Source organism: Pristiophorus japonicus, chromosome 16 (assembly GCF_044704955.1).
Source record: "Pristiophorus japonicus isolate sPriJap1 chromosome 16, sPriJap1.hap1, whole genome shotgun sequence".
In the NCBI taxonomy this organism is placed as follows: Eukaryota; Metazoa; Chordata; class Chondrichthyes; family Pristiophoridae; genus Pristiophorus; species Pristiophorus japonicus.
This window is the reverse complement of record NC_091992.1, coordinates 124,581,972-124,597,388: the sequence shown is the minus strand read 5'-3', so window position 1 is coordinate 124,597,388 and position 15,417 is coordinate 124,581,972. Positions and strand designations below refer to the sequence as shown.

At 42.5% G+C, this 15,417-nt stretch overlaps 1 protein-coding gene across 2 annotated transcripts in view; it reads right to left on the bottom strand.

Annotated features, from left to right (window-relative positions):
- rptor (regulatory associated protein of MTOR, complex 1) overlaps positions 1–15,417 on the bottom strand; it is a 505,194-nt gene that overhangs the window by 215,552 nt on the left and 274,225 nt on the right. For both annotated transcript variants that reach the window (XM_070857808.1, XM_070857809.1), the window contains exons 12-13: positions 11,552–11,635; positions 11,000–11,110 (exon numbers count right to left, since the gene is read on the bottom strand). In XM_070857808.1, the coding sequence (XP_070713909.1) occupies positions 11,000–11,110; positions 11,552–11,635 (195 nt within the window). The remainder of the gene's footprint in view (positions 1–10,999; positions 11,111–11,551; positions 11,636–15,417) is intronic.

Genomic DNA, 15,417 nt, shown 5'->3' with positions numbered 1-15,417 from the left:
TTGTGTCGATATTATAAAGGAGCAACGCTGATCAGAGTTGTGCAGTTTTCCTGCTGTCTGTCATTTGTCTATGCATATTTCACCAGTTGTTGTAGGCCTGCATCTAATAATGAACAAGTGGGGGCAAAACAACTTCTGCAGAATCACATGTGCATCAGATCTTTGTCAGGTTATCTGTCCCAGATGCTGTGTAGTTGAGGTATATTTGAACCCCTGATGGATTGTAAATTGTGGTGAACTATGTATTTTTTTCTTTTGTTACAGAAAATCCATCTAGAAGTCCCTACTGCTTTAACGGGTTGCTCTGGTAAATGTGGTAATTATATATAATCCAGATACGAGGGTAAATCATTCTCTATACTGTGCTCCCAACATGCTACTCTCCACACACACAAGGTTGTGCTCTGAGTGTGGAGTGCAGCTTGTTGGGAGCACGGATCAGAGAATGGGATGGGAGGGTCAACACACCCACACAGCAGTGCTCCTGATTCTCCAGCCATTAAGTCGAATTAGCAGGATGGGGCGTGAATCAGGTACACCGATCTTCGCACCCGATTCTCAGATCCAACCTGCTGACCTGCTCCGGCCCAAGCTCAGCGAGGGGGCTAAAAAGCGGCTGACGGGGGGGTGGGGGGGGGGGGAGGAGGAGGGCAGAAGGGAGAGAGAGACAGGGGACGGAGAGGGAGAGAACAGAGGGGGTAGGAGAAAGAGAGACTGGGAGGGGAGTGAGCGAGAGAGAGACTGGGGGGGGGGGGGGAAGCGAGAGAGAGACGGAGGGGAGAGACACGGGTGGGGGTGGGGGGAATCGGAGGGGAGAGGGGGAACTCAAGAAAGACGGATCACGTTCTCACATTGGAGTGGATGAAATCCAGAAGTCACGACACGGTCACTATTCATATCATACTCAATAAATCTGTTAACAATCCGTACACAATGCCCCATCCAAGGTGGGGTGAGGGGGTGGGGTGAGGTCATGCACTTGCACTGGTGTAAGGCGGGACTTTGGCTGGGGGAGGCATGCACTTGGACTGGGATAAGGCACTTTGGCTGGGGGAGGCATGCACTTGGACTGGGGTACAGCACTTCGGCTGGGCTGAAATTGGTGCTGAAATTATAAAAAGCGCTTCCAATTCCCTATAATCTTACTGTTAAGCTCTCAGCATCCTTTCATCAAATACTCCATTTTCAAAATGGCATCCGTACCATCCGCTTAAGATCGGCTGAGATCAGGTAAGATCATTACTTTTCAGGACAGTATTTAGGATGGGCAGTAAATGGATCTTAGTGATCAAATTTGCATTTTTGGGGCCGTGGGCAATAATTGATTTTTTTTGATCAAATTTGCATTTCTGGGCAGTAATATGATGCATTTCGGGCCCGAGGTATTGTGGAAAAATTTGGAAGAAAAAGAAATTGAAGTCTAACGCCATGCTGCAGTACTTTTCCCATTTCTCTCCTTAATCATATAAAGGGGCATTGCACACATCAAGTGTCCAGCAATGCTGCTACCTAACCAGCTAAGAAATGCACAAGTGTAGCAAACAGAAATCCCCCCCCCTCCCCCCCCAGTGCTTTCTTTGGCTTTCCGAACACGAGTGGTTTACACCTGCTTGCCACCTCCTTTAAAGCCATGTTGACACCAGGAATTCTCCGTGTGTCAAATTTATCTGCTTTGTCTTGTAACACTACTGTGAAGCGCCTTGGGACGTTTTACTACGTTAAAGGCGCTATATAAATAAAAGTTGTTGCTGAAGAGCTGCAGAAACAAACCTCTACCCTACCACTCCAAATGATAGCATAGGCAGTTTGCCAGTCGTCTGCTACGACTATTTCTGGAGCAGCACGTTTGTTGTGCGAAGCATATGGAGTTTATTCAGTATAACTTTAAAAACTGGAGGAAAAAAACACATCAAAATGCAAGGCTTCAAAATGGAAAGGTTCTTCATTCCCTAAATGGATCTCTGTATACATAGTAACAGTCAATGTTAAATAGTAATTTACTGACACATGGTTTATAGCACTTTCTAAAGATAACATTAGCTTCACTGCACAAGCCAGTGACTCTAGCTACACAATAATAATTGGAAACCTGGTTATATATTCAGCTTTTCGGTGTGACTGGAATTATGTATCCTATAAAGCTATTCCCTTCTCAAATTGGCTGCAATAAAATTCCTCATTTGTAAACTAAGTGGAAAATGCAACATCAAAGGTCACTGTGACAATCTGCATCAATTTTGTCTTCCGTGACAATTTGAAATATATTGAACTTACTTTACTGCAGCCTTGGCATGTGGGTCAATCGTATTAAAAATGAACATGCGAATGTAGCATTTTGATATCTATAACCTCGGCAAGAAAGTATTTTTAGTTTTTAGTAATTATTGCATTTGGCATAAAAGCCTCCACTGCGACTCCATAAAGTTAGCAGTCTGCTGCCTTGGTTTATATCCAATGTGACAGGCTTTTATTGACTTGTACCCACATGCACAATACCCTTGCATGATTTTTGCAAAGCACGCACTTTATGGTACATTCAACTATATTATCCAGCTCAAGATACTGGCAGAATCAGATGAAAAGTAAATGATTTGACCTCTAATTTACTGCAATCTTCATCAGCCAACGATAGAAACAAGTCAACTGCTTCAGCACAATTTTAACTTGGTCATTCAATAACACATTAGCCCAAAAGACTGATTACTGCCATGTTACAGAATGCATCTTAAAATGTCAGTAATTTGTTAATCCTGACCAGAAAGAAATACCTCTGATAAGCAGCTGTGTTATCGCAGCAAGTCGACTCAATTATTGTAGCCTATTTAAAATTATTTTTTAAATATGTATCCTATTCTACTGGGTCTCAAAATAAAATCGAGTATTTTCTTATAAAATGCAGCAAAACAGTGGTAATACACAATATGGATCCGAAACTCAAACATACACACCTTGAGAAATGAGATTGCATTATCTCATTTGCAATTTTAATAAGTAGGCTATAATGTGTTTCAATGTAGCAAGATGAAGGGTTGCAGCGATACCATCTTACATGACCAATAGTTTTATCCTGTCTGATCGCAGACATTAGGCCTCCGCAGCCAAATCACACAACAAACTGAAGTGGTACCATATCACCCGATTTGAACTGCAGTAATATTACATTTTATTTCACTGCATGTAACAAAAACACAACTTGTAGGTAATGATGTACTGAATTAACATTCAAACACTCATAACCGAAATGAAACGGTGCAAGCACTACAACTTCCCTTGACTGATGTTAATTCATGAGTTATGACTTATGTACTGTTACTTTCCAAGTAATCAAAGATAGATTACGACTGAATAAAAATGAAATAAGTAAATTACAATTGTCCATCTTTTAGTGCTGGCATAATATGAAGCAGCTGCCAGAGTCAATGCTCTCCAATGTTAACCTTGCAACAAAACAGGAACACAAATTAAAAACAACTGCCCAACCGATTCTCCTGAAATGGGAGGTTCTGATGGACACTAATTTATTCTTTTTTTGTCCATGATTTTATAAAGGCATTCATCAGTTTGGTTTGTATTTGGCCTTAAAATACCGCTGGTGCAAGAAACCCAACTTGTACACTGCACAAAGACAAGCCATTGAGGAGATTCTACTGTCAGTAGAGTACGGTTTGGCCATGCCAGTACAGTAATACCACTTTCGGAAATTTGCTAAGCAGCAATATTCATATCACTCAATGGGATCAATGACAGTCAACTCAATATTGGGAAGTTCACAACAGGCAATTCTACCATCAGTAGCTTAAGGAATAGAGAAATTCTAATGCCTTCGTGTCTCCAGTTAAGCATTGATGGCGTATTTGTTGATTCTTAAAATTAATTTAAACCATATTCACATTAATGGGGACACATTTCATCAGCTATATAGTAACAGTTACACAGCAGAACTATCTAAAAGGTGAATAGTTTGAACATTAAAGAAATGAATCAAAGCGGCAAGTGCTTCCATTACAAAACACTCTCCCACTGTTCAGCAGCATTCAGCCACAACAGAGGTTTTTTGATTGCTGGCCACTTTTGCACAGCATCCAGAAACAATTGATACCGATTCCGTTAAATGAATGCAGACAGTTAATGGAATCTGAAGCAGATGTGGATCCATATTGGATCTGAAATGTTAGCCACCACCATAGAGTGGCAAATACATCACGCCTCAGCCGTTGAAATGTTTATATATTTACCTCTGCATTGAATAGTGCGGAACATGATTCAGTTTTCAACTGAAGTCATTTTAATTTTTAAGTGCAAGAACAAATCCACAACTTCTTAGTGAGGTAACTTTTACAATTTTAAGTCACCCCACGACTTCTTCCACTGGCTTTTCTCCAAAAGTTCTAAAATTTAACATCCAGCAGTCTTTGTGAGGATTGGGGACATCTCTTCAGCTCAGGGACTCAATGGCCAAGTGACAGCACAGAGGTGGGATCGAGGGAAAGGCAGCGTTAGATGTCATCAGCACACGTATGAAAACAGAATGGCATGATTGCTGCATTTGATGCAGCCTGAGAGGTCAATGAGAGCAAGTAGGGATATAACACACCATGTTCACGGGTACAGAACATATTATGCATGACTTTGGCCAGGATGACCTTGGTACTGTGTGCAGGATGGATTCAAACAGGGAATTGTGAGAGAGTTGGGGATGAATCAGACTCGTTAATGAGTTCCTCAGGGCAGTGTCCTAATCCCAACCATCTTCAAGCTGCTTCATCAATGACCTTCCTTCAATCAGAATATCAGAAGTGGGGATGTTCGCTGATGATTGCACAGTGTTCAGTTCCATTCGCAACTCCTCAAAAAATGAAGCAGTCCCTGCCCACATGCAGCAAGACCTGGACAACATTCAGGCTTGGGCTGATAAGTGGCAAGTAACATTCATGCCACACGAGTGCCAGGCAATGACTATTTCTAACAAGAGAGAGTCTAACCACCACCCGTTGATATTCAACGGCATTTCCACTGCTGAATCCCCCACCATCAACATCCTGGAGGTCACCATTGAGCAGAAACTTAACAGCACCAGCCACACAATTACTGTGGCAACAAGAGCAGGTCAGAGGCTGGGTATTCTGCAGGAGTGTCTCACCTCCTGACTCCCCAAAGCCTTTCCACCATCTACAAGGCACAAGTCAGGAGTGTGATGGAATACTCTCCACTTAGCTGGATGAGTGCAGCTCCAACAATACCCAAGAAGCTCGACAACATCCAGGACAAAGCAGTCCGCTTAATTGGCATGTCATCCACCACCTTAAACATTCACTCCCTCCACCACCAGTGCACCGTGGCTGCAGTGTGTACCATATATAAGATGCACTGCAGCAACTCGCCAAGGCTTCTTCGGCAGCACCTCCCAAACCCGCGACCTCTACCACATAGAAGGACAAGGGCAGCAGGTGCATGGGAGCACCATCACCTGCAAGTTCTCCTCCAAGTCACACACCATCCTGACTTGGAAATATATCGCCATTCCTTCATCGTCAGTTGGTCAAAATCCTGGAACGCCTTCCCTAACAGCACTGTGGGAGTACCTTCACCACAAGGATTGCAGCGGTTCAAGGCAGCGGCTTACCACCACCTTCTCGAGGGCAATTAGGGATGGACAATAAATGTTGGCCATGTCAACGACGCCCACATCCCAGAATTAATTTTTAAAAACCTGCCACACAAGAAAAGAACACAATCTTCAATGCAATTCAAAAATTATGTTTAAGATCTTTCTACAAAGATAAACCATAATAAGTAGGGCCTCTGCACTACAGAAATGTACATGCATTCACTGCAAATGTGTTCTGTGAAAAGTTCAAAGAGAAAACTTGAAAGAGGTAAGCCAAGAAAATATGAACAGTTTCAACATCGCCCTATTGTACACAACAAACAGATCTAGGATACTCGTACTTTGAAACCATTAAAACATAAACATCATCAAGAGAAAGTACCTATAATGTAGGCCCGTAATTTGCGGTCGGGGTGATGCAACGGCGATCACTGCGGACCTCGAAGAGATCTCGCCAATAGGGGATTCCTAGCGTGATGTAGCAGTGACATCATCAAGCTGTCTAAGCTGCCTATCACATTGAAGAATTCTCACAGACAGCAAGCAAGGAAATGAAAAGGACTGATGATCTGCACTTTTAAAAAAATGTTAGAGCGCGAAATAGGAGTCAAGGTAGAATTTGAAATATCATGAACAAACTTTTTTTTTAAAATTTAATCATTTTAATGCAGAAATTTGACATTCCACAAATATAAAAATTAGTTTTTCAGGGCCTGAACGGTTGTTTAGCAGTCAAAACACTGTTAAAACCCCAGTTACACCTATTCGAACAAGGCTCAACATTTAATGGGGTGTTTAACAGTGATATTAGCGTGGAAAAGCTCAGGTTTTCATCAGTTCCTTTGATTGCTGGGTCCCACAGCGCAGCCTGCCTCTGGGCAGTGAATGACAGACCGCAACTTCAGGAATTCATCGCTTAGATGCGCATGTGCTAAATCCTGAAGTTGTGGTCAGTTTCAGAGGGGTAATTACAGCGAACGCTGACAGTTCGCTAACGTTACCAAACACAAAATCCAGGCCGTTGGCTCTGTTGCTCAATCTTACTGAAGAATGTCTTCAGTGTTCTTTTCTTTCTCTTTCTATGGACTACAATTTATTTAGACCACCAAGGTTGTCGCAACATCTCTTTCCGACTCAAAAAAAATTGAACAATGCCTCTGATAATTGATGCTTCCATTAATAAATCCTGCCCCCCAATTATTTTCCAGCAGTCCTCTGATACTCTTCTCTGCAGCAGGTATCTGAATCAGTCATTTACCTTAGCATCCAGTTGCAGCTGAATCTTGCTGATGAATTCTTTATGGCTAACGCAGCTGCATTAATAGATGTTTCCCAAAAGTGTGCTGACTTTGGAATGACCTATTTATGTATAAACCAGTCAAGATCCCACAACAGTTAACCATAGCCTGTTTTGTCTATCTGAACAATTTACTGTAAGATTAGAATGGGGACATGTTTCACACACGAAGCGTTCGTCCAAGCAAAAATCTTAATAGGGAATAAATACCATGACAATCTGGGAGACCAAGCCAGTGATTATAGACAAATAAAAGTGAAGAACAGATATAACCAGCAGAGAGAAAAAATGAATAAATAAATAAAACATTTAAAATTGGATAAATACATAAAGGGGTAAAAACTTCAGGATTATAGGGAAAGAGCAGGGAAGTGGGACTATTTGGGCAGTGTAACATATGCACCTGTGAGTATGCTCACAGCTTTGTAGAGCACCAGGATGGCCGAGTGGTTAGGGTGTTGGACTTAAGATACAATGGGTTTATAACCGCGTGGGTTCGGACCCCACTGCTGGTAGATCTTTTGGTTAAAGAGTTGTAGAGCTGTTGCATTGTGAGTGGCTTAGCCAGTCACGTGATGTCCACAAGACTCAATAAAACTCCCGTCAGTTGGGCCCAGGTCATCCACAATCAGGTATGCAGTTGTGAGCCTGGTGGATGAACTGGTAATGTGTAGTGTGATTGTTAAACCTTTGTTAATAAACCAACTAGTTCTTACTATCAATGTGTTGCTATGAATTCTGAAGCAAAGCACCCATGAAGCAAACACATTATAGAAAGCACTTTCAAAGAGCCGGCGCAGGCACGATGGGCCGAATGCTCTCCTTCTTTGCTGTATCATTCTATGAAAGAAAAAAAGGCTGTAGGAAGAATGACATGAAATGCTAAAAAAAAAAATGGGGTTCACGACAATCCTATTGAACTCTGGGAAAACCGAAAGAATTAATGCCATGCACTGAGGCACGCATACAGCATTTAGAGAAGAGAGGAGCTTTCACAGTTAGCAGCTGATTCTAATTGCTGGCCAGAAGGTATATCGAGACCCACAGGTACTGAGAAGATCAAACATGATGGCTTCCATTTAGCTACAGAAATGAATTATTTCACTATTATTTTAAGTGGCAAGTTTTAAATTATTCCACTGCTTCTATCCTCATTCAGAACAGACGTTCCCATCCATGAATGAAGGACATTTTATGATTGTTCAATGCCTTCTTGCCATCCTCAATTTTTTTGCCTTCTTCGATACTGTTGACCACTTCATTCTGCTCTTCACTTCCATGTTTCCACGTCGCAACACGGTCACTGCATCTTTGTTCCAATGTACCAGGTCAGCTCAAGGCTACATCCTTTGGCCGCTCCTGCTCATCATGTACATCCTACTCCTCGGTAACTCCATTTGCAAGCATAGGGTCAGCTTCCACATGTATGCTGATTCCGCTCACTCTTCAACACCACTCCTGCTGTGCTACCCAACTGTTTGCTTGACTGAGGCCTGCATGCTGCTCCATGGATGGCTATGTTAGAACTGTGATCTATTCCCTACCACAGTATCGCTCGCCCTTAAGTGACATATGCACCATTAATTTTTTTTTATATCGATCCAAGCAAATTCTTCTGGTTCGAAATATGCACTTTTTGTATTTTGACTGTGATTCAAAAACAGTGAAATGATTTAAAACCTGCCACTAATGTCCTTTAGGGAAGGAAATCTGCCGTTCTTACCCGTCTAGCCTACATACGACTCCAGACCCACAGCAATGTGGTTGATTCTTCTATGCACTCTGAAAAGGCCTAGCAAGGCACCTCAGTTGTATCAAACGGCTGCAAGAAACTATAATAAGACCTTTACCACACGGACTGCAGCGGTTGAAGGAGGCAGGCGCGTGCACACGTATGAGTGTGGCACAATGGAATTCATGGCATCTTGGTTATTCGGTATTACATTTGTTCTTTGACAAAGGTGTGTTCAGCAGCTGTACTGAAAAATCTATTTTTGCACAAACACATCCCAGTTGCTGCCAAACTAAAAAAAAACCTGCCTATTTTATCCACATCCCATGTAAAATGTTGTTTTGTTGCGTTTCCTTTAGAATAGAAACATAGAAAATAGGTGCAGGAGTAGGCCATTTGGCCCTTCGAGTCTGCACCACCATTCAATAAGATCATGGCTGATCATTCCCTCAGTACCCCTTTCCTGCTTTCTCTCCATACCCCTTGATCCCTTTAGCCGTAAGGACCATATCTAACTTCCTCTTGAATATATCCAATGAACTGGCATCAACAACTCTCTGCGGCAGGGAATTCCACAGGTTAACAACTCTGAGTGAAGAAGTTTCTCCTTATCTCAGTCCTCAATGGCCTACCCCTTATCCTAAGACTATGTCCCCTGGTTCTGGACTTCCCCAACATCAGGAACATTCTTCCCGCATCTAACCTGTCCAGTCCGGTCAGAATCTTATATGTTTCTATGAGATCCCCTCTCATCCTTCTAAACTCCAGTGAATAAAGGCCCAGTTGATCCAGTCTCTCCTCATATGTTAGTCCAGCCATTCCTGGAATCAGTCTGGTGAACCTTCGCTGCACTCCCTCAATAGTGACTAGTGGGTTACCGCAAGGTTCTGTGCTGGGCCCCCAGCTGTTTACATTGTACATTAATGATTTGGACGAGGGGATTAAATGCAGTATCTCCAAATTTGCGGATGACACTAAGTTGGGTGGCAGTGAGAGCTGCGAGGAGGATGCTATGAGGCTGCAGAGTGACTTGGATAGGTTAGGTGAGTGGGCAAATGCATGGCAGATGAAGTATAATGTGGATAAATGTGAGGTTATCCACTTTGGTGGTAAAAACAGAGAGACAGACTATTATCTGAATGGTGACAGATTAAGAAAAGGGGAGGTGCAACGAGTGTCATGGTACATCAGTCATTGAAGGTTGGCATGCAGATACAGCAGGCGGTTAAGAAAGCAAATGGCATGTTGGCCTTCATAGCGAGGGGATTTGAGTACAGGGGCAGGGAAGTGTTGCTACAGTTGTACAGGGTCTTGGTGAGGCCACACCTGGAGTATTGTGTACAGTTTTGGTTTCCTAACTTGAGGAAGGACATTCTTGCTATTGAGGGAGTGCAGCGAAGGTTCACCAGACTGATTCCCAGGATGGCAGGACTGACCTATCAATAAAGACTGGATCAACTGGGCTTGTATTCACTGGAGTTCAGAAGAATGAGAGGGGATCTCATAGAAACGTTTAAAATTCTGACGGGTTTAGACAGGTTAGATGCAGGAATAATGTTCCCAATGTTGGAGAAGTCCAGAACCAGGGGTCACAGACTAAGGATAAGGGGTAAGCCATTTAGGACTGAGATGAGGAGAAACTTCTTCACCCAGAGAGTGGTGAACCTGTGGAATTCTCTACCACAGAAAGTTGTTGAGGCCAATTCATTAAATATATTCAAAAAGGAGTTAGATGTAGTCCTTACTACTAGGGGGATCAAGGGGTATGGCAGGAAAGCAGGAATGGGGTACTAAAGATACATGTTCAGCCATGAACTCATTGAATGGCGGTTCAGGCTCGAAGGGCCGAATGGCCTACTCCTGCACCTATTTTCTATGTTTCTATAGCAAGAACGTCCTTCCTCAGATTAGGAGACCAAAACTGAATACAATATTCCAGGTGAGGCCTCACCAAGGCCCTGTACAAATGCAGTAAGACCTCCTTGCTCCTATACTCAAATCCCCTGCTATGAAGGCCAACATATCATTTGCCTTCTTCACCGCCTGCTGTACCTGCATGCCAACCTTCAATAACTGATGAACCATGACATCCAGGTCTCGTTGCACCTCCCCTTTTCCTAATCTGCCGCTATTCAGATAATATTCTGCCATTGTGTTTTTGCACCCAAAATGGATAACCTCACATGTATCCACATTATACTGCATCTGCCATGCATTTGCCCACTCACCTAACCTGTCCAAGTCACCCTGCAGCCTCTTAGCGTCCTCCTCACAGCTCACACCGCCACGCAGCTTAGTGTCATCTGCAAACTTGGATATATTATACTCAATTCCTTCATCTTGAAGCAACCACATTACTTACACTATCCACAGCCAAGATCTTTGCCCAGATGAAAACAAGAAGGGGCCTTAATTCCCGAGCCGAACTCTGTAGAAGTTTCAAAACATACGGGAAAATACCAACAGATAATGCCTGTCAAGGAAAAACACAAATGAAAAAAAACATGGACTCCAATAAAGTGGGTCAGCATTGAATTGCAACAGTAAAATATCAATTAACTTGCTATGCCATTCCAAGTTTAGATTTCTCACTTCCTAGAAATGGATTCTAATAAAACTGAATAAATTCAAATTTTAAAAGAAAACAAATAAAACACACAACTAACAGTGAAGTGGACTTGACTATTAGAAATCAAGAATCTGAGTCTCAAACCATGAACATTTACCATTTCACAAGCAAAAGGAAATATACTTTAGCATAAATTTGAATCTGATAAATCTTTACAAGTTCTGAAAATTCAAATATTGGTGCGGTACAGCAGGTATAACAATTGATCTCAGTAAAGTTATGATACTTCTAAATTGAGGGACAAATACGTTATTTTAAAACCTAATAATAGAATTGGAGACATACCAGACTCACGGCCCAGGGACCCAAATCTAAAAATCTTCCCAGCAAATCCAGTGCTCGCAGACGATGGACCTGGCTAAGCAGCACCTAAAAAACAGAAAGGACAAGAAATAACACAATATAGCAAATTCCAGTTTGTTCCAGTCGAGATTTAATCTGGTATTGGGGTACTGGCAACATGCAGCTTCATCTGCTTTACAGAAGCAAACAAACAGTATTACAGGCAGAAATGATGTCAAAACCATGAATAATATTTATTTCTGTTCACATTTTAAGCAATTTATGCCGAAGTTATAATAACAGCTAGCAACAATCTTAGCATGTGATGAAAAAATATTGTCAGTAGCAAATGGTTTCATTCAGGAAAATCACTACTGTTATAAATATATTGCTTACGTAGGAATATAGGAACAGGAGTAGACTCTGCAGCCCCTCAAGCCTGCTCGTCATTCAATAAGATCATGGCTGATCTGTACCTCAATTTCATTTGCACACCTTTGTTCCATTTCCCTTGATACCTAACAAAAATCTATCGATCCCAGTCCTAAAAATTTCAATTCACCCAGCATCCACAGCCTTCTGGAGGAACAGGTTCCAGCTTTCCACGGCTCTGCATGAAAAAAGTGTTTACTGATTTCACTTCTGAATGACCTATTTTAAGATTATGTTATGGATTTTCTCACCAAAAGAATTAATTGCTCTGTATCTACCCTATAAAATCCCTTTATCATTTTAAATACCTCGATTAGATCACCCCTCAGCCGTCTAAATTCAAGGGCATACAAGCCAAAATTACATTGCATTACAACACTGACTGCACTTCAAAAAGTACTTCATTGGCTGGTACTGTGTAATGAGACAGGATTAATAAATGATCTCATAGTAAAGGATTCTCGAGGAAAGAGTGACCATAGCATGGTTGAATTTCAAATTCAGTTGGTGGGTGAGAAAATTGGATCTCAAACCAGTGCCCTGATCTTAAATAAAGACGATTACAAAGGTATGAAGGCAGAGTTGGCTAAAGTGGACTGGGAAAATAGATTAAAGTGTAAGACGGTTGATAAGCAGTGGCAGATATTTAAGAAGATATTTCATAACTTTCAACAAAAATATATTCCAGAGAGAAGGAAAGACTTTGAGAGAAGAGAGAACCGTCCGTGGCTAACTAAGGAAGTAAAGGACGGTATCAAACTGAAAACAATAGCATACAAAGTGGCCAAGATTAGTGGGAGGACAGAGGATTGGGACATTTTTTAAAACCAGCAAGGGATGACTAAAAAAAAAAAGAGGGAAGATAGATTATGAGAGTAAACTAGCAAGAAATATAAAAACAGACAGCAAGAGCTTCTACAGGTATATAAAAAGGAAGCGAGTAACTAAAGTAAATGTTGGTCCCTTAGAGAATGAGACTGGGGAATTAATAATGGGGAACAGGGAAATGGCAGAGACTTTGAACAAATATTTTGTATCGGTCTTCATAGTAGAAGACACTAAAAACAACCCAATCAAGGAGCTAAAGAGAGGAACTTAAAACAATCACTAAAGAAAAAGTACTTTGTAAAATAATGGGACTAAAGGTGGACAAGTCCCCGGGACCTGATGGCTTGCATCCCAGGGTCTTAAAAGGAGTGGCTGCAGAGATAGTGGATGCATTGGTTGTAATCTATCAAAGTTCCCTGGATTCTGGAGAGGTCCCAGCGGATTGGAAAACCGCAAATGTAACACGTCAATTTAAAAAAGGAGGCAGACCAGTTAGCCTAACATCTGTCGTTGGGAAAATGCTGGACTCCATTTTAAGGAAGCATAATACATTCAAGCATGGTTTTATGAAAGGGAAATCATGTTTGACAAATTTGCTGGAGTTCTTTGAGGATGTAACAAGCAGGGTGGATAAAGGGGAACCAGTGGATGTGATGTATTTGGATTTCCAGAAGGCATTCGATAAGGTGCCATCTAAAAGGTTACTGCACAAGATAAAAGTTTGCAGGGTTGGGAGTAATATATTAGCATGGATAGAGGATTGGCTAACTAACAGAAAACAGAGAGTCGGGATAAATGGGTAATTTTCCGGTTGGCAAACAGTAACTAGTGGGGTGCCACAGGGATCAGTGCTGGGGCCTCAACTATTTACAATCTATTAATGACTTGGATGAAGGGACAGAATGTAATGTAGCAAAGTTTGCTGATGATACAAAGATGGGTGGGAAAGCAAGTTGCGAGGAGGACACAAAGAATCCGCAATGGGATATAGACAGGCTAAGTGAGCGGGCAAACATTTGACAGATGGAGTATAATGTGGGAAAGTGCGAGGTTATCCACCGTGGCAGGAAAAATAAAAAAGCTAATTATTTAAATGGAGAGAGATTACAAAATACTGCATGAAACACAAGAAGTTAGTATGCAGGTACTTTTTCTTCCTAGGTGGTCCCTCGTATCGAGGATTACTTGCTTCCACACCAAAAAGGGATGAGTTCACAGGTGTTTCAATATTCCAGATCCCGAACTACATGTTGAAGGGTGGAAGATGCCTGTGCATGAATTTTGTTAACGTATGGTGGCCGTTGCACACCAGCCACCGCACGTGGCAAAGACTAATCAAGACGACTGGCGAACAGCTCTGCTGCACGGACCTAATGCGCACACATATCACAGTGTGGGGTGTCCCGTGCTGCCCCAGGGTCCTCGCCTCAGCCTGATCATGGGGCCTGGGGCCCGATCATGTCGCTCTACAATCTCTCGCCGCTCCTGCTGCACCTGCCCATGCTCCAATCAGCAACCTGGGTTATGGTGACGTCCAATCCAGTCGCGTTCCTCCTGCACCAGCTCGCGCTGCTCCCTGGAGTGGCATGCCACTACGCTGGTTCCAGGGCCCGCAGCTCCGCTCCTTTTATGACCTGACCTGCCGCTGGTGTTCTCACGCAGGTCGGGGCCGCCACGCTGGTACAGCAATTAATCAGGAAGGCAAATGGAGTGTTGGCCTTTATTGCAAGGATGATACAGTATAAAAGCAGGGAAGTCCTGCTACAACTGTACAGGGTATTGGTGAGGCCACACCTAGAGTACTGCGTACAGTTTTGAACTTTATTTAAGGAGGGATATACTTGCTTTGGAGGCAGTTCAGAGAAGGTTCACTCAGTTGATTCCCGAGATGAGGGGGTGACTTATGAAGAAAGGTTGAGTAGGCTTATACTCATTGGTGTTAAGAAGAATGAGAGGGGATCTCATTGAAACATACAAGATACTGAGGGTACTCGACAGGGTCGATGCAGAGAGGTTGTTTCCACTTGTGGGGGAATCTAGAACTAGGGAGCATAGTTTAAGAATAAGGGGCCGCCCATTTAGAACCGAGATGAGGAGGAATTTCTTCTTTCATAAGGCCGTAAATCTATGGAATTCTCCACCCGAGAGAGCTGTGGCTGAGTCCTTCAATATATTTAAGGTGGAGATGTAGACAGATTTTTGAAAGATAAGGGAGTCAAGGGTTATGGGGAGCGGGCAGGGAAGTGGAGCTGAGTCCTCAGTCAGATCAGCTATGGTCTTATAGAATGGCGGAGCAGGCTCGAGGGGTCAAATGGCCTACTTCTGCTCCTATTTCCTATGTTCCTATGTAAAGCGCTTTGGATGTCCCGAGGTTATGAAAGGCGCTTTATAAATGCAAGTCTTCCTTTCTTTCAAGTTTATAGTATGTGCCCTCGTAATTTAACCCTTTAGGCCCTGGCATCATTCTGGTGAACCTGTAACTTACCCTTTCCAAGCCCAATATATCTTTCAGATTTTCACCCGACACCAATTTCATCCACTTCCCAATCTACTTTGTAGAAATGTTCAGCATACCACTAAATAATACTGGAATAATTCGGTTCACCCAA